At 59.7% G+C, this 17,720-nt stretch overlaps 1 protein-coding gene and 1 long non-coding RNA gene across 3 annotated transcripts; one reads left to right on the plus strand and one right to left on the minus strand.

Moving 5' to 3' along the window:
• Nucleotides 1-2,689: 2,689 nt before the first annotated feature.
• Nucleotides 2,690-8,088, minus strand: LOC122172289 (uncharacterized). Its single transcript, XR_006172443.2, has 3 exons — nucleotides 7,844-8,088; nucleotides 4,040-4,624; nucleotides 2,690-3,357 (listed from the first exon to the last, which is right to left on the minus strand). It is a non-coding gene; the product is annotated as an uncharacterized LOC122172289 (long non-coding RNA).
• Nucleotides 8,089-8,196: 108 nt separating this feature from the next.
• On the plus strand, nucleotides 8,197-15,463 carry DOHH (deoxyhypusine hydroxylase). 2 transcript variants are annotated; one of them, XM_008171310.4, is made up of 5 exons: nucleotides 8,197-8,335; nucleotides 10,062-10,429; nucleotides 11,065-11,141; nucleotides 12,059-12,296; nucleotides 13,829-15,463. In XM_008171310.4, exons 2-5 carry the CDS (start codon nucleotides 10,156-10,158, stop codon nucleotides 14,143-14,145), a joined length of 906 nt encoding a protein of 301 aa, XP_008169532.1. In that variant the 5' UTR covers nucleotides 8,197-8,335; nucleotides 10,062-10,155; the 3' UTR covers nucleotides 14,146-15,463. The 2 variants fall into 2 exon arrangements, with proteins under 2 accessions (XP_008169532.1, XP_023963669.1); XM_024107901.3 differs by lacking the exon at nucleotides 8,197-8,335 and adding an exon at nucleotides 8,561-8,692.
• The last annotated feature ends 2,257 nt before the right edge of the window (nucleotides 15,464-17,720 follow it).

Genomic DNA, 17,720 nt, shown 5'->3' on the forward strand with positions numbered 1-17,720 from the left:
TGTAAGGTCTCTGAAAGACACAGACACGTGCAGTAAATTGTGTAGAAACAGATGTGACTGCCTCGGGAGGGATAAAGGGCTGAGTCAAAGCAGCAGGGATTTGAAGCTGTGGTTGCAGCCAGGTAGGTTAGGTACCAGTACGGTATTTCCACCTTAAGGCTGAGACTATTAAAAGCATCCCCTTTACATACCGCCCATATCAGAGCATGCCACATAGATTGCAATATGTTACTGTAGTTCACAGAGCTGGAGTCTGATCTCCATTACGCTGGTGGGAATCGGGACTAATTCTACTAAAGTCAATTGCATCAATGTAAAATCAGGGTCACCGAGACCAGAATCGGGGCCCTAATGCACAATTGGATTGTTTCCCCTCATTTGAAGCAGCTGAAGAATTCATCATATCAGTAGGGCTCTGGCCCTGATCCAGCAAATATGTCCGTACACACTTAAGTAGGTGAGCAGGTCAGTTAACTTCAGTGGAACAATTTGTGCTTAAAGTTAAGTATGTGCATAACAATTTGGGGTCTACAGCTGCTCTTTTCTTCACTTCCCGTCTTAAACTGCTGTGTGGTGAACTGCAGTGGCAGATGCTGTATGTAGCTTTGGGATCCTCCAGGAGCAACTTTAATAAGATTGTTATTCTTTTGTTACATTGCCTTTGTTTCACAAATGCCAGTGAGTTAAACATTATAATGAAAATACATTTCTTTTCCTGTGTTAATAACAACAGCTCAGAGTATTAAAACTGAACATTAAACAATTTACTTTGCACTGCTTGCTGTTTATTTCCTTTTCTCTTGGCTTGGGCAGTGAAAACAGATTAGTCCGTTTCACTTGGGTCTGTGGTCAGTTTTCACTTTCAGGCTCTCAGGCTATGAGGCTGCCTTTGGGAACCTCTAGAGCTGTGGTTTATAACCTGTGGTCTGTGGACCCCTTGGACCCCCAGTCTATGTCTAAGCCACCTGTCTTGGATGGTTTAGGGCACGTCTACACTTGCAAAGTTACAGCGCTGCTCAGAGAGCGCCGAAGGAAAACCACTGTTGTGTGTTCACGCTGAGAGCTGCCTGTGCAATAGCATGATCACACTTGCGGCACTCACGGCGATATTCGGAGCAGTGCACTCTGGGCAGCTATCTCACAGAGCACCTCTTTCTCTTTTGCCGCTAAGACTTGTGGGAAGGCGGAAGGGGTCGTGGGGCATCCTGGGTCCTGTCCCAATACCCCGTGATGCATTGCTTCGCATCCCAGCAGTCCCTGTGCTTCCGTCCGCATTTGGTGCCATCTTTCAACGGTTTGTGTACAGCGCACCCTGCCCTGCCTCTTTCTGGCTGCAGGAATGGATCCCGAACTGCTGACCAGAATGCTGCTCACACTGACCAACACGTCACGAGTGGCAGTGGATTTATTCCTTAAGCTACAAAGGCAAGAGGAGTTCGACATTGATCTCGCCACACATAGTAGCTACGACATGAGATGGCTTGTGGCATTCACGGAGGTGCTGACCATAGTGGAACGCCGCTTTTGGGCTCGGGAAGCAAACACTGAGTGGTGGGATCACATCGTCATGCACGTCTGGGCTGCAGAACTTTCGGATGAGGAAAGCCACATTCATGGGACAGTGTGATGAGCTTGCCCCAGCCCTGCGACGCAAGGACATGAAAATGAGAGCTGCCCTGTCACTGGAGAAGTGTGTGGCGATTGCACTGTGGAAGCTGGCTACTCCAGACTGCTACCGATCGGTCACTAAGCAGTTTGGAGTGGGAAAGTCGACTGTTGGAGTCGTGTTGATGGAAGTGTGCAGGGCCATTAATTGCATCCTGCTCTGAAAGACCGTGACTCTGGGCAACGTGCATGACATTGTGGTTGGCTTTGCACAAATGGGCTTCCCTAACTGCGGAGGAGCGATAGATGGCGCACACATTCCAATTCTGGCACCAGACAACCTAGCCATCGAGTACATTAATCACAAGGGGTATTTCTCAATGGTTCTCCAGTCGCTTGTGAATCACCGTGGGCGTTTCACAGACATTAAACACAGGCTGGTCCGGAAAGGTGCATGATGCACGCATCTTTCGGAACACTGGCCTGTTCAAGAAGCTGCAAACCAGGACTTTCTTCCCAGACCAGAAGATCACCCTAGGGGAAGTCGAAATGCCCATTGTGATCCTGGGAGGCCCTGTCTACCCCTTAATGCCGTGGCCCATGAAGCCATACATGGGGCAACTTCACAGCAGCAAGAAGCGGTTCAACAACAGGCTGAGGAAGTGCAGAATGACTGTGGAGTGTGCATTTGGCCGTTTAAAAGCCCGCTGGTGATGCCTGTATGGGAAGCTGGACTTGGCCGATGACAATATTCCTGTGCTTATAGCCGCATGCTGTACGCTCCATAATATATGTGAAGGGAAGGGTGAAAGCTTCACTCAGGGGCTCAGTGCCAGGTGGCTTAGTTTGAACAGTCAGAGACCAGGGCTATTAGAGGGGCGCAGCGCGGGGCCGTAAGGATCAAGGATGCCTTGAGGCAGCAATTTGAAGCTGAAAGCCACTAATATTTGTTGCTATGCTCGGGATTGCAGTGCTTGTAATGCTAGGAGGTGACTGGTGCACATGATGCAAGAAGGGGCCTTAACATAGTTATATGTTGCTTTGCAGTGCTCTTTTTGCTTTCACTTAATAGAATAAAGACTGATTTCAAACAAACAATTCTTTTATTGAAAGACAACAACCAGAGGAAAGAGTCAAATGAAAAAAAGTCCTCAGCAGGGAGGGGGATGGCGGAATGGAAGGTCTCAAGAGGAGGAGGAGGGGTCCTGGGACGGTTACAGATTTGTGTATGTCCAGGGATCATCCCCAACCTTCTCCTTTGCTGTACTTCAGCAGGGCCAAACTGCAGAGGGATGGGTGTTGAGTGCAGTGGGAGTCCCCACTGCTGGACCGTGAGGAGGGAGGAGTGGAATGCTGCAGGTAGAGAATGGAGCCAGGAGGTTGATGAGAGAGAGAGAGAGAGTGTGTGTGTGTGTGTGTGTGGCGCATGGGAAAGAAGTTTACGACAGCGGCTGCAGGGGAGGCGGGCGTGGAGCTGCTCGGTTTGAAGAGCTAGTATTGCCTGGAGTGTGTCCGCTTGGCGCTCCATAACTGTTAAGAGCCACTCCATGGCTTCTTTCTGATGTGCCGCGTTCTCCTTTTGTTCCCTCTTTTTGCTGTCCCGCCACTCCTTTGATTCCTTTTTCTCGGCGGCGGAGTGCATCATAACCTCACGCAGAAAGTCCTCCTTAGTTCTTCGTGGCCACTTTCTAATTCTTCACAACCGTTCTGCTGCCGATAACAAAGAGGGAGGCTGGGCTCCCAAGGTCATCTCTGTGAAGTTTAAATGCAACATTTTACAGAAGCAGTATTGTTTGCAACATAGAGAACACTGATTGAGTGATTTAATACACAGCCAGTACTCTCACACTTGTCACTAAGTGGCTGACCCCAGGCAAGCACACATGAGCCACAAGACCCCCAAAATGGTGAGTAGCCGCAGGGGCAGGGTAAATCACTGTTCCCGGACCCTGCTGTACACTGGGCACGTGGCTCTTGGGGACAGCCAGCACTGTGGGGGGGCCTGATAATCATTCCTGTCCCTGCACTTCCCACAGGATGTGATCATTATGGAAGATACCTCACTGCTGAGGGTGAGCAGGGAATCAAGGGAGGGTCTTCTCCAAGCCTGCAGCTTCTGCCCTGGCCCCTATGCGGCTCGCCTGTGTGCAGCAATGGTCCCCCCGCTGTGACGGCACAGTGGTGCGGGAAAGTTACCCTTAATGGGTCAAGAAACAAAGCAGCTCTGCGGAGGAACCTGCGGCAGCGGATTGCCCAGTATTTCCAGGCGAGTTTCCTGGAGATCTCTGAGGGAGATTCCCGTGACGTGAGGGAGTGTATCAACAGCCTGTTCCACTGCTCAGGCTAGGCATGAGGTGGGAGACAAGCCTGATTTCTGCAACCCTCCTGCCCCCAACAACGCGCTTCAGCAATTCCCAAAATCAGATCCACTTACCAGGGGCCTGCTCTCCTGTTTGCACTTCGCCAAGATCCGACTGCTGTGACTGGGTAGGCTCCTCCGGGGTAGAAAAGAGCTCCTGACCGCATGCGTCTCTGGCCTCTCAGTCATCCTCTGACTCTGGGTTCCCCTCCCCCTCTTCGTCCAAGATTGCCTTCTCCTGGCTCGGTCCACTCTCGACTGGCACGCGAGCCAACGAAGTATCCACCGGGGCCTTTGCAGTGGAAGTAGGGTCACCACCGAGTATTGCGTCCAGCTCTTTGTAAAACCGGCAACTCGTGGGCGCAGCACCGGAGCGGCAATTTACCTCCCACGCCTTGTGGTAGGTGTTCCGCAGCTGCTTCACTTTGACCCTGCACTGCAGTGTGTCCCGGTCATGGCCCCTTTCTGTCATGAATCGTCAAATCTGTCAGGAGGTATCATAATTCCTATGGCTGGAGCACAGTGGGGACTGGACAGCCTCCTCTCCCCAAATGCCGATGAGGTCCAGCAGCTCGGCATTGCTCCAAGCGGGGGATCGCCTGGTGCATGGAACAGGCATGGCCACTTGGAAAGATAGGCTGAGACCACTGCATGCATCACCTAGCAAACAGGAAGGGGACTTTCAAATTTGCAAAGGAATGTACGGGGTGGGGCTGCTGGTTGGTCACCTGAGGGCAGGGCAGTAGAGTTCAAACCGATGGCCAGAGAGGCGAGAACAGGCATTGTGGGACACGTCCCGGAGGACAATGGCAGCGCTGTAATCACCACGGTGTCTACACTGGCACTCCAGTGCAGTAGTCCCGGCGCAGAAAGCTCTACGCCTCTCGTCAGGGTGGGTTTTTTAGAGCGCTGCATCTGCGCAGTTTCCGCACACTAAGTGGCTGGGCAGTGTGTAACCTCAGGAGTTACAGCGCTCAAAGCTGCTTTACTGCGCACAAACTTGCCAGCGTAGCTGGGGCCTTAGACACAACAAATCCTGCCTCTTGGCAGGGGGTTAGACTAGATGATCCTTGCGGTACCTTCTAATGCTATGATTCTGTGATTCTAAGATTTCCAAAGGGGTACGCATGCCCATTCAAACGTTTTTAGGGGTCCACAAATGAAATGAGGTTGAAAACCACTGGTGAATGGGGGGGGAAGGGGGTTAAGTGCTCCCCCAGATTGGCCTGCCGGGGGTGGGGAGGAAGAGGGGTTCTACCTTCTCTCCCTGCGCCCCCACCCCCAGTACCTCTGACTAAATTGGCTGCTCTCCCTGGACGCTGGGCGGGGAGGGAGCAGGACAGAGTCTCATCTGCCTGAGAGAGGTTGGCTGGGAGGCAGGGCGGCCTGCTCCCTGCCTGGGCTCAGCGGCCGCGGGAGGGGAGACAAGGCCTCTGTCTCTCTCAGGCAGAGCGGCTCTGTCCCGCTCCCTGCCCAGCTGCCAGGGAGAGTGGGTCGAATTTGCTTGGGGGAGGGAGGAGGCACAGGGGGAGAAGGACAGAACCCGCAGGTAACGTGGGGCGGCAGCCCCAGGCTTGGCGGGGTGTGCATGTGTCACTCCGCGTCTGCCTGAGAGCCTGAGCGAGCCAGAGTCTCCTCTCCCCACCCCCAGCATGTTTCTGGCTCGCTCAGCCCGTCCCTGGCAGCTGGGGCGGCAGCAGGCTGCCCTCTCGCCCGGGACCTGCTGCAGCGACAGCGGCTGAGTGAGCTGGAGTCCCCTCTCCCCCTGCAGCCGAGCCCAGGCAGGGAGCAGGCCGCCACTGCCTCCCAGCCAGGCTCTCTCAGGCAGATGGAGCTCGGTCCTCCTCCCCGCCCGGCTGCCCCGAAGAGCAGCCAATTTAGCCAAAGGTAGGGGGTAGGCAGGCGCAGGGAGAGAAGGTGGAGCCCCTCTCCCTCCCCGCCACCGGCAGGCCAATCTGGGGGAGACTTGACCCCCCATTTCGTCCCCACGCATCGCCACAGAAGGGGCCACAGTTGGGATACGGTTGCCAACTTTCTAATCGCACAAAACCGAACACCCCTGCCTCGCCCTTTCCCCAAGGCCCCATCCCCTGCTCGCTCCATCCCCCCTCCATTGCTCGCTCTCCCACACCCTCACTCATTTTCACTGGGCTGAGGCAGGGGGTTGGGGTGCAGTAGGGGGGTGAGGGCTCTGGCTGGGGGTGTGGGCTCCAGGGTGGGGCCCGGGATGAGGGGTTTGGAGTGCAGGAGGGAGCTCAGGGCTGTGGGTTCAGAGTGCGGAGGCCCAGCGGCACTTACCACAGCGCCGAGGAAGCGGTCACCAGGTCCCTGCAGCCCCTAGGCACATGGGCGGCCAGGGAGACTCCACGCGCTGCCCTCGCGCCCGCAGGCTCCGCCTCTGCAGCTCCCATTGGGCACAGTTCCTGGCCAATGGGAGCTGCGGGGCTGGCACTCAGGGCGGGGGCAGCGTGCAGCGCTTCCCTGGCTGCCCACGCGCCTAGGGGCTGCAGGGACCTGGCGGCCACTTCTGGGAGCCACACGGAGCCAGGGAACCTGCCTTAGCTCTGGGCCCCCGCTGTGCCGCTGATCGGACTTTTAACAGCCCACTCGGCGGTGCTGACAGGAGCCGCCAGGGTCCCTTTTCGACCGGGTGTTTGAAAACCGGACGCTTGGCAACCCTAGCTGGGGGTAGGACTGGGGCCAGGTGCGGAACCGTGGTCAGGGGCCCAGACTTGGAGCAGGGCTGGGTGGAGCTCCCTCCCTGCCCCACTCCCGCGAATGTTCCTCCAGGCCCCCATGGGGGGGCAGTTCGCCCCACGGTTTGGGGACCTTTGCACTACCCCATTAACCTTAACTCTGAAACTGGCTGCTCTGGCAGTATGCACAGGGGGTACGCTATGTGGAGTATGCCTAGAGCCCTGGATCGTCTACCTTGGGCTTGATCCAGCAGTGCTCACAGGCCCCGATCCGGATCAGGGATTGTTGGGGTGAGTGGTTCAGACAGAGTAACAGAGAAGTCCTGCCCCACAGAGCTCGCAGGCTACTTCTTATTGGTTATTTGTTTGTAATAAAACTGTTTCTATGAGGATTACAGATGAAAAATCAGGACGTATTTCTACAGACCATAGGTTTGGCCAACAGTTTACAGACGTGCCGAGGGCACAGAAATCACCCAGACGAGCTCAGAACTACCAGCTCCTGCAATATCACTGTGAGGGTCGGAATATTTTAAGTTTCTCATGACCCCCTGATTTCCTCCGTCAAACTCCATGAATTATGCATTTAGTCAAAGTGGCCAGTTCCCTTTACTTTCAGTAGGCCCAAAGCCACAGCCTGCCCTCAGTTAAGATGGCTGCCATTTCCCTGTTCCAGTTGCAGGGAACTTCCATCATTTCCAATGGGACTGAAGCCAGGCTGCCCTTAGGGAAGATGGCCATCCTCTGCCCTCCATGATTAGGGAGCTGGGCAGGAAAATGTAGGGGGAGGTGATGACAGGAGATTGCTGAAGGCAGAAGGGAATGTGAGGGTGCAGTGGGATATGAGGGTGCAGGGGAATGTGAGGATGCAGGAGGGACACAAACATACAGGGATGCAGTGGGATATGAGGGTGCAGGGGGATATGGGGGTGAAGGGGGAATGTGAGGGTGCAGGGGGGATATGGGGTTGAAGGGGGGAATGTGAGGGTGCAGAGGGAATGTGAGTACAGAGTGGGATATGGGGGTGCAGTGGGATATGAAGGTGCAGAGAGGGCGGGTAAAGGAGACTGGGGTGTTGGAGCAGGGCTAAGGGAGGGGTTGGGGAGGGATGGAGTGACAGTCCCCCCATGATAAGAGCGACCCCCCGCAGCTGGCAGGGAGACCCACGTTGTTTTCTGCGTACGTTTAAAGCTGAATTTCCTCTTTCGGCGTTGCCAGCTCCAGTGACTTGCCCGGGATATTGGGGGCCCCTGGGACATCTCCAGCTCCTGGAGTCCTGGGATCAGCTGGCCGAGCCCAGGCGGGTGGCCCCCAAGTCCCAGGGAGTGGAGAGCCCAGCTGCTCTCTGTACCAGGCGTGGCTGGCCGGGGCTCAGGACCCCCCCGACCTCGATCCCCGCCAGTCTCACGGTCCGGGCAGGCTCAAGCCTGCTCCGCACACAGGCCACGTGCGGCCGCCTGGCTCCTCCACTGCAGCGGCGGGGGGGAGGGAGGCGGGGAGCTGGGCCGCCCCCCCGCAGCCGGTGTCCCGGGGGTCAGGGCCGCCTCCTGCAAAGCGCTGCTGGGAAGAGGCGGCTCCCCCCGCACGAGTCGGGAGTGGTACGATCCGCCCGGGCGGGGCCCGTCGCGCGGTGGGGGCGGGGCCGTGGAGCGATGGCTGCGCCCTGAGCCGGCGGGTGAGTGCGGGGTCGGGCCCGGCGGCGCCCTGCGGGGACCAGAGCCTGCCCGGCGCCCCCGTCCCGCGCCGCTGCGGGGCCGGCTCCACCCCAGAGGCGGCTGCATGCCGGGGCCGGGAGCGGGGAGGAGCGAGGCGCCCCTCGGTGCATTTAGCTCCGGAGGTGGCTGGTTCGGTCCCCGGACCGTGGGGCAGCCGGGACGGGGGCTGGGCCGCGCTAGTGTCCGGCGTTGGGACCTGTGAGCGGCAGGGCCAGGCTGAGGGTCCCTCCCTCCCCACCCCGATCCGCTTGATTGCCAGTGAACGCCAGGAGCTTCCCACGTGTGCGCTTGGCCCGAGCTATCGGTGTTTCGTGTTTGTGCGTGAGCTGGTTCCTGGCCCTGCTGGGAACATGGGGGGGGAAAACAGGTTCCTGCCTGGACCCAGCATGTGGCCCCATCCCCGGGGGATGCGATGCCGGGCAGGAGCTCCCCAACTTCTGCAAGGGGCAGTAAGGGCTGGGCTACAGCTGTAAGCCCTTGGGCAGTGAACCTCCTTCCCCACAGAGGCGTTGTCCCCTTCCTGGGGTGGGAAAAGCGAGGAGAGGGCACGGACTGTTCGCTAGTGAACATTGGGGGGCTTTCATTGGGCTCCTGCTGCTAACCGAATCCCAAAGCAGGCCACGGTGACAGCCCAGCCTGCATCTTGGCTTACCCACCACCTGGGAATTGAGCCAGTGACCCCCCCGAGTAAAGGCATCAGCTCCCTAGCTGGGCTACAAGGGGCTCAGCTCTTTGTCCTGGGGAGGGTGCTAATAAGGCAGGTAGGAGGCTGAGCGGTTGTAAAGCGCTTTGAGATGCTTGGGTGAAAGGTGCCGTAGGGGGCAAGGCGGCATTCACAGATACAGAGAGCATCTTTCCTCTCCAGGGGCTTCCCACGCGGGCCCTCGGACTGCTCGTCCAGGCCAGCACTAATTGCTACGTGTGCGCTTCCCTTTTCAGTCGTGTTTAACACACTCGCTAGCAGGATTGTAAATTCGAGTGTGGACACTCAGGGCCAGGGCTCCACATGCTGGGGGCCTAAATGGGAGGTGAAAATCGAGCTCCAGAGATGGACAGGGAGCGCTAGAATAACTGGCCCTGACTTCTTTGGAAATTCTGGCCCCCTGTCGCCAGCAGAGGCCAGGTTTTTAAAAATGGGTTGTTGGTAGGGAAGACGAGGCCCAAGAGTCCGTGTAATCCTGAGCCCTTGTGGTTGTGGCTGGAGCAGTGCTGAGCCGTGCCTGGTGCTCTGCCTGGGTATGAAAAAAATCTCTCTCACCCGAGCTGTGTAATAAGTTCCCCTTCTGATTTCCCTGCATGCCTCCCCATGAACCAAACTGTGACTCTCGCATGTGGAGATGAAGACCACAGCTACCTTGTATTTATACTTGCTGCGGGTCTACACCTTTGCTTTCTACCTTAGCTCTCAGACTGGCACCTGCTGTCAGGTGTCTCCAAACGGCCTAGGTCTGCTCTTGAATTTGTGGTTGGGCTTTAACACATGTTAACTAACGTGACTGTAAATTGCAGAGGATGCTACAGAGAGGCCCCCAGACACAAACTAGGGTTAAACATGACTAGCAACAAGCGGTTGTGTCCTGTCCACACCAGAATTTTCAATCCTGTTAGTGAGTGTGTTAAAACGTGACTGTGGAGTTGGAGCTACCTCGGAGTATCGGAGACCTGACCTCTCTTTCTCATGCCCAGGTTCTTGCGGTGCCTGGTTTGTGGGAGCTGCTGGCTTTAGAGTAAGAGAAGCTGCCTCTATCTGGAGACCCCCGGCTCTCTCCACCCAGGCGCCATGGTGACTGAGGAGGAAGTCGAGGCCATCGGCCGGACGCTGGTGGACACAATGCAGCCCCTGAAGGCTCGTTTCCGAGCCCTCTTCACCCTGCGCAACGTGGGCGGCCATGCCGCCATCGACTGGATCAGCCAGGCGTTCGGGGATGAGTCTGCCCTTCTGAAACACGAGCTGGCGTACTGCCTGGGGCAGATGCAGGATGAGCGTGCCATCCCCTGCCTGGTCCGGGTACTGCAGGACACCAGCCAGGAGCCCATGGTGCGCCATGAAGCAGGTACAAGAGCTCAGTGCTTGAGCGGGGGTCTGTCCTGGTCCCTCTGGCACAGAGGCCCTTGCCAGTCCAGCCCTTGCCAGGGGTTGACGTAGCCGGGCAGGGCAGGGATGGATGGAATTGTAGCTTGTTCCTGGGGGGCAGGCACATGTGCCAACCTTTTCCTGGTGTGTCTTATTTCCAGCTCTGTGCTGGCTGGCACCTCAGGGGGCAGAGCCAGTGCTCCACTCCACATTGCTGGCTCCCCCCGAGCAGTGGCTGGCGATGTGAGGAGCAAGGCGGCTCCTAACTCCCCTCTACAGCCCCCCGACGGAGCTCCCGGGCTGCTGGAGCAGACCCCACGTGGTGCTGCGTGTACAGTGAATCCAAGCTCACTGGGGTGTGATGTTGCGGACGTCTCCTCAACGCCAGGCCGAAGCTGCTTCCCGTCCCCGCAAAATGCCAGCTCGTCTCTGCCCCGGTGCCACTTGCTGCGTTTCCCTCCCGCTTTCCGTAGCTCGGCTGTTGCAGCCAGGCGTGTGGCAGGGCTGTGTCCCCCTGGCCCCAGGGGAGGGGCTAGGCCTCATTAAAGGTGACGGCAGCAGTATGGGAGCTTCCAGTTTGTTCACTGGCACCGGTGCCTTCGGTCTGTGTTCCAGGGGAAGCTTTGGGAGCGATCGGGAGCCCCCAGGTGCTGGATGTTCTGAGACGTTATTCGGAAGACCCGGTGATCGAGGTAAAGCTTTCCCTGCATTCCCCTGCCAGGGGCAGCCATCAGCACTGATCATACCGCCCGGCAGCCTGGGCCAGTGGGCAGAGCTCCGCACTGGGACTGCAGAGATCTGGGCTCTATTCCCAGCCCTGCCACTCACCTGCTGAGCGACTTGGGTAAATCCTTTCCCTGCTCTGTGCCTCAGTTTCCCCTCCCAGGTTGGTCTGTTGAGACGAGACTCTCTTCCTATTTGTCTGGTCAGCGCCTGGCCCAGCGGGAGCCTGATCTCCGCTGGGACCTGCAGGATCTGCTGTAACCCTGGCACTGATGCAGGGGTCCCCAGGTGGCAGTGAGTAGGGCAGTCGTTGGGGATATTATGCTGATGGGCTTACACGCCTCTTGTCTGTGAGTTTTTTCTCATGCAGATAACAGCCCTAGTCCTGCTGGCAGTGCCACTTTTCCCCATGCTGTCCCCTGTCTGGGGGAGTCAGTCTGTGCAGCCCCATTTGATACCTGCTGCCTTTGGGATTCCTGCTGACCAGGAACTGAACTGGTCCCAGTAAGGGGGTTATTTATACCCCAGAAGGCCCAGTCACCCTGCACAGAAAGTTTCCTGCCCTTGTAAACCTCACTGGACAGCCGGACCCCGAGAAGTGGAATGTCAGAGCTGCATGTCTGACTATTGGCCGGTCCATATCTCCTTTCGGGTGAGGCGTGACAGAACTGGGTACGAGCCCTGTTGTGCCAATGGGGAAACTGAGTCACAGAGGTGGACGTGACTTGGTGGTGTCGCAGTGCGTCGGTGGCAGAGCTGGGACTGGAGCCAGGAGCTGTGACTCCCAGTCCCACGTTCTGACCACTAGACGCTGCTGCCTGGCTGGTGGGACCCTGCTCTCCCCAAGGGATCCCAGTGAAGGTGTCTCTGTCCCGTTCTGCTGCAGGTAGCCGAGACCTGCCAACTGGCGGTCAAGAGGCTCGAATGGCTGCAGAAGAACAAGGAAGCACCTGGCGCCGGCCCCTACCTGTCTGTGGACCCGGCTCCCCCTGACGAGGAGAAGGACGTCGCCAAGCTGCGGGAGACCCTGCTGGATGAGTCGCGCCCGCTGTTCGATCGGTACCGCGCCATGTTCGCCCTGAGGAACGTGGGGGGCGAGGCCGCGGCGCTGGCGCTGGCTGACGGTGAGAGAGCCCTGGATGGCCGATGCTGTGGCTTCTCCTCGCCCTCTCCCCTGGCCCAAGCTGAGTCCAGAGATCCCCAGTGGGGGGCCCCACTGCTGTGCTGTCCCTGGGACCCATCCCTGTCTGAGCAGCTGGGCTCCCCGGCTGGGTTGTATCCCTGCTATTCCCAGCACCCTCCACCAGGGGTCAGCCTAGGGCGTGCCTCACCTACCTGGGCACAGGGCACGGTTTCAGCAGCACCCTCCTCCCCAGCCTGGGCCAGGGATGGGACGACATGCCCCCCTGTGTCCCCCCCATGTTTTGTAATCCACTTACCCCCTGGGACGAGCATGCCCCGTCCCATGCCTGCTGGGTGCGAGAGCCCACAGCATGTGTCTCCCCCGCCCCCTCCAGGAACCCTCCGGGGCGTCATGCCCGAGTTCAGGATCCTCCATGGCAACGGGCTGGCCCTGTGCCGCGGGAATCCAGAGCTGGGGGCGGGCAGACAGCAGAGCCTCTGCCCTACTGCCCTCGGCAGGGCCAAGCCCCCCCTCCCCCCCCCTCCCCAGGAATCACCTGGAATCTCGGCTCCCTGAAAGGGGACCAGCCGCTCGTGCTCTGCCCCCTCTGGTGGGCATGAGAATTCCCTGGGGCAGGCCAGAGCAGGGGCTCCCAGTGTGTGTGTGGGGGACCCCCGTGCCCTTCCTGTGTTGGAGCGGTCCTTACTGAGAACTACTGTTCTAGGGGGAGGGTCCCCCCAGCCCCCCAGCTGAGCGCGGAGCCCCCTGGCCCAGCCCCTGTCCCGGAGTGGGAGGGGGGAGGTGCAATTGGAGACATTCAGAGCATTTCCATTTGCGCTCTCTGGGCATCCTGCTGCCCCCACCAGAGGGGGCCGGTCACCCCAGTCCGGCTGCGGGCGAGCAACGGCTCCAGTGCTGTGGGTGGTTCTGCAGATCCAGCCCCTTGGGAGGGACCGACCTGCGGAGCCTGAGAACCCCCTGGGGCCAGGCCGGTTCTGGCCCCCAGGCAGGTCTGACCCAGTTAGGGATGAGCAGAGCTGTGTGGGCCCATCTGGAGCAAAATCCAGCCCCACTGCAAAGTCCGTCAGGGCTCACAGTCACTTTCCCTGCCCCCATAGGGTCTTCTGCCTCCCTGCTGGATGGGTGCTGCTCAGTGCAGAGGGCCCAGGCCTGTGTCGGGCAGACAGCTACGGGGCAGGGCAAGAGCCTCCTCCCACCCCCAGCCCTGGTGCCTCAGCCCTGCCCGGAGGGACCCTTATGGGGCCGCTGAGTCTCCGTGGCCGACAGGGCGTCTGGTGGGTCGGGTGCAGGCGGACCCTGGCTGACCCCACTCATTCCCCCAGGCTGCACCTGCTGCTATTAAACCCCCGAGCGTCTGAGCCCCCAGCAACTCGCTCCCAGCCGGCCCAAGAGCAGTCACAGCAGAGCAGTGGGGGTCCCTCCCTTCAGATCTGTGGCCCAACATCCCAGAGTGCTTTGGGTCACCTCCTCGCTCTGCCTGCTCCAACCCTTCTCTCCCCCTGCTCCCCCCAGGTCTGGTGTGCGGCAGCGCCCTCTTCCGCCATGAGATTGGCTTCGTCCTAGGCCAGATGCAGCACGAGGCCTGCGTGCCCCAGCTGACGGCGGCACTGGAGAGCGTGGCGGAGAACCCCATGGTGCGGCACGAGTGTGCGGAGGCGCTGGGCTCCATCGCCAAGGAGTCCTGCCTGGAGACGCTGCGGGCGTTCGCCCAGGATGGGGAGCGGGTGGTGAGGGAGAGCTGTGAGGTGGCCCTGGACATGTACGACTACGCCAACGGCCCCGAATTCCAGTATGCCGACGGGCTGAGCAAGCTGCAGGCCTCAGGCTGAGCAGGGAGCCTGCCCCGGCCTCTGCGGGGAGCTGGGTGGCTGCCGGAGGCAGCCCCAAGGCAGGGGAGCCGAGGCCGGATTCACCCCTGCACGACTGCTTGCACCAGGGCTGAGTGGGTGGGAAGCCGGATCTGCATAGTCCTGTGCGCTCCGTGTCCCGTGGGGATGGCAGCACGCCTCTAGCGCTGGCTTGTTTCTTTGAGTCCCCGGGATGGGCCAGCACCCTAGATCCAGCCCCTGTGAGGTTGGGGGTCAGGCTCCGTGCTGGGGTCCCAGGGCAGAGGTTTCAAACAGGCTGAACTGCTGGAGCGTGACCCAGCAGCTCTCCGTGGGGGAGCCTGCCGGGGAGCCAGGGTCAGCCCATCGGGAGAGCAGGGCTCGTCTCTCAAATCACGGGCTGTGGGTGGGCACAAGGTTCTGTCACTTAGCGGCTCGGGCTGTGCCCACAGAGGCTCCCTTGTCCACATCTGTGCTCCAGCTTCACTGCTGCTGCGGGGCCTAATGCGTTGGGCAAAGCCCTGCGCTCTGCAGCGCCGTGGGCAGGCGTTTCAGGAGGCGACGCGCTGCTCAACGCAGCCGGGTGGTGCCTCGTGGCGGGGGCTGCAGCAGCCCGGCAGAGCCTGCACCTCGCACCAGGAGCAAACACCAGCCAAAGCCTCGCCCACAGCACCGTTGGGAGAGCCTCTGTCCCAGGGGTGCGGCTCAGACAGCCGGAGAGCACCTGGGTTTTCAACCTGTCCCCCGGTCTTTGCAGGCCTGGCTTTGTACTCCCAGTGCTGTCCGGGGGTGGCTGCTATGCAGTGAGGCTGGGTGCCCGCTCTGAAAATCTGCCCTTCAATTTCCCTCTTGCCCGGGTCATGGCAGAGAGGGAAGCCGCATTGCCCCAGAGCTCCCCTCTGGTGCCAGCCAGGGAGCAGACCTCCCAGGGCAACACAAACCCTGGCCACAGCTGCCTTCTCTGAGCGCTGGCCGGTGGGCAGAGGAGTGGGGGGGCTCTGGTGGCACTGTTCTGGGGTCTCCCTCCCCATGGGTCACAGCCGGCCTGTAGCACTGTGGGCACATCGGAGGGCAGGGGTGTAGGGGCTGGAGGTGGGAGCTTTGTAGCCGTGTGCCAGCGAGTTCCCAACAGGAATGGGATCCAATGGGGCTGGAGTAGGGGGAGCCCTCGCAGCGGGCAGGGCGCAATGCCAAAGGCAGAGCTGGGCTAGTCTCTCTGCGCGGATGGGGCCGTCTTGCAGCAGACGGGGCCTGTCGGGTACAGCCGTTCACTTGTACTGGGGCTGGGAAGGGCTTGCGGGGAATAAATGGAATGGTGGAACGTCTGGCCTCGACCTGCCTCTTTTCAGCACTGGACCGGGGGTGCCTCTGCCTCCGCTGGGCCTTAGCCCCCAGCCAGCAGCCCCGCGGCCAGGGTTCCCGCTGCCTCACCCGCTGGGCCTGAACCCCTGGCTAGCAGCCCCGCACCCAGGGTTCCTGCTGTCTCACCCGCTGGGCCTTAGCCCCCCACCAGCAGCCCTGCAGCTGGGTTCCTGCTGTCTCACCCACTGGGCCTTAGCCCCCGGCCAGCAGCCCCGTGCCCGGGGTTCCCGCTGGGCCTGAGCGCCCCGCCCAGGGTTCCCGCTGCCTCATCCGCTGGGCCTAAGCCCCGGGCCAGCAGCCATGCGGTCAAGGTTCACGAAGCTGTCTCACCCCCCGACACAAAGGACCATGTGGCTTTTGGAAAGAAGGAGGTGTGAACACTATTCTGGCGTGGCGAGGGAGGACTCACCCTGGGCACGGGAGCCGTGCCAGTCAGCTCTGGGCTGGTATAACAATAGCACCTAGCAGCCCCAGCTGAGATCTGGGCTCTGCTGTGCTGGGCACTGATCAGTGTAAGTGAGGATCCCTGCCTTGATTTGCCGAGGTGCGGGGGAGGTGTTATAAGGCACAAGCAGAGTGAACAGCACCAAGGGGGCAAAGGGCATGTTACTGCCATGGGGGCTTGGGGGAGGGACACCAGGAAGGAGAGTGTTGGGTTAAGCTAAATGGGTCGTGCTCTGAGTCTCGCTACAGGGCAGGTTTTCTAACATCCTCACGGCTCCCCTCTGACCCTCTCCAATTATCAACGCCCTCGAACTGGGGGCACCAGGCCGGGCCAGCAGCTCCACAGGGCACTCTGCTTTCAGGGGCCGAAGGGGCGCTGGGCTGTGACGCCAGGTCGCTGGGGTCACCAGCCACTCTTGGACATGTGAGCCTGGTGGTTTGTGTGGCAGCAGGGCCCAGCAGCCGGGATGGCTTCGGCCTTGCTTTCCACTTGTTCTTTCCCGGCTGCTCCCAGCCGGGGCCGGAGGCCAGCAGCTGTGTCCGGTTTGTTCACAGATGCTTTTTCCTCAGCAAAAGCCCTTTCTGAGTCACTCTCCCTCAATCCTCTTATTTCCTAAACCCTCTTATGCGGCTGCAGCTTTTCGCTGGGGTGGGAGGGGGGCAAAGACCTGCAGCCAGCCCAGCTCCTGTCTGTGCTCCCGGGAGGTGACGTGTGACCCCCAGGGGCCAATGCACTGAGTGGGCAGAGGGGGGCTGGGAGAGCCATGCCAGTACCATGCAGCGGATGGGCAAGAGACTGGCAAAGGAATGTGGTGTGGCCATGGAGGTTGCTGGGTATTGGGCGTGGGAGGGCATATATTGGGGGTGGGCTGGATGGAGCTGGTGTCCAGTAGGGCCGAGGGTCCTGGGGCGCTCGGGGGCCAGCTGAAGGGGACAGTTCTGTTATGGCCATTTCCAAGTTTGGGTCCGTGGTGGTGTTCAGCAGGGGGATGGGGCCGAAACCCTTTGACTGTTTCTGTGACCCAGACTGTGTCGCTGAGCATTTTGGCTTCCGGGGGCGAGGGGAGATTCTGACCCTCTCTTGCCCTGGGAGCTGGGTCCCTGCCTGGCTAGGGAAGGCCTGGGGACTTGAACCTGGGTCTCCCACATCTGGGAAAACAACACGTCTCCACGGATGGTTTGGGCTTCGACACAGAGCACATGTTGGCAACGTCACTTTGCTGGCAATGTTCAGCGCAGCCCTTGAGCTGGGCTGGTAGCTCCCTGCGTTAGTGCTGGAGGCTGATACGACTCGGATGGTTTAGCTGTTAGAGCTCTCAGTATCGACTCATACAGCTGGGGGAAACTGAGGCACAAAGAGGCAGTGACTCACTCAAGGTCACGGGGTGAGTCAAGGGCAGAGCTGGGAATAGAACCCAGGAGTCCTGGCCCGCTGAACTTTTTGTGGGGGGAGGGAAGTGGAGAGTCCGCTGCTGCCGGAAGTCCCAGGGCAGAGACACTGAAGCCCTAGAAGAGAACCTGGGAGAGCCACCCACCCCCTATTATCTGCCCGGCTGGGTCCTGGCCCTTTGGCAAATGCTGCCTCCCAAACACCCTGAGTTAGTGTCATTTCAGCTGAGCTGTAAAGCTACCACCCCCGGAAGACAGGGCAAGAGCCGGCCCTGTGCCCCAGCCAAACTCCAGCCTGGCTCCCTAAACTCCAGTGGTTTCCATGGGGGGGTGTTGAGGTCTGCGGCAACGTATCTCCTTACCGTACAGCTGCCATGCTCCAC

This window comes from Chrysemys picta, chromosome 25 (assembly GCF_011386835.1).
Source record: "Chrysemys picta bellii isolate R12L10 chromosome 25, ASM1138683v2, whole genome shotgun sequence".
Lineage (NCBI taxonomy): Eukaryota > Metazoa > Chordata > Testudines > Emydidae > Chrysemys > Chrysemys picta.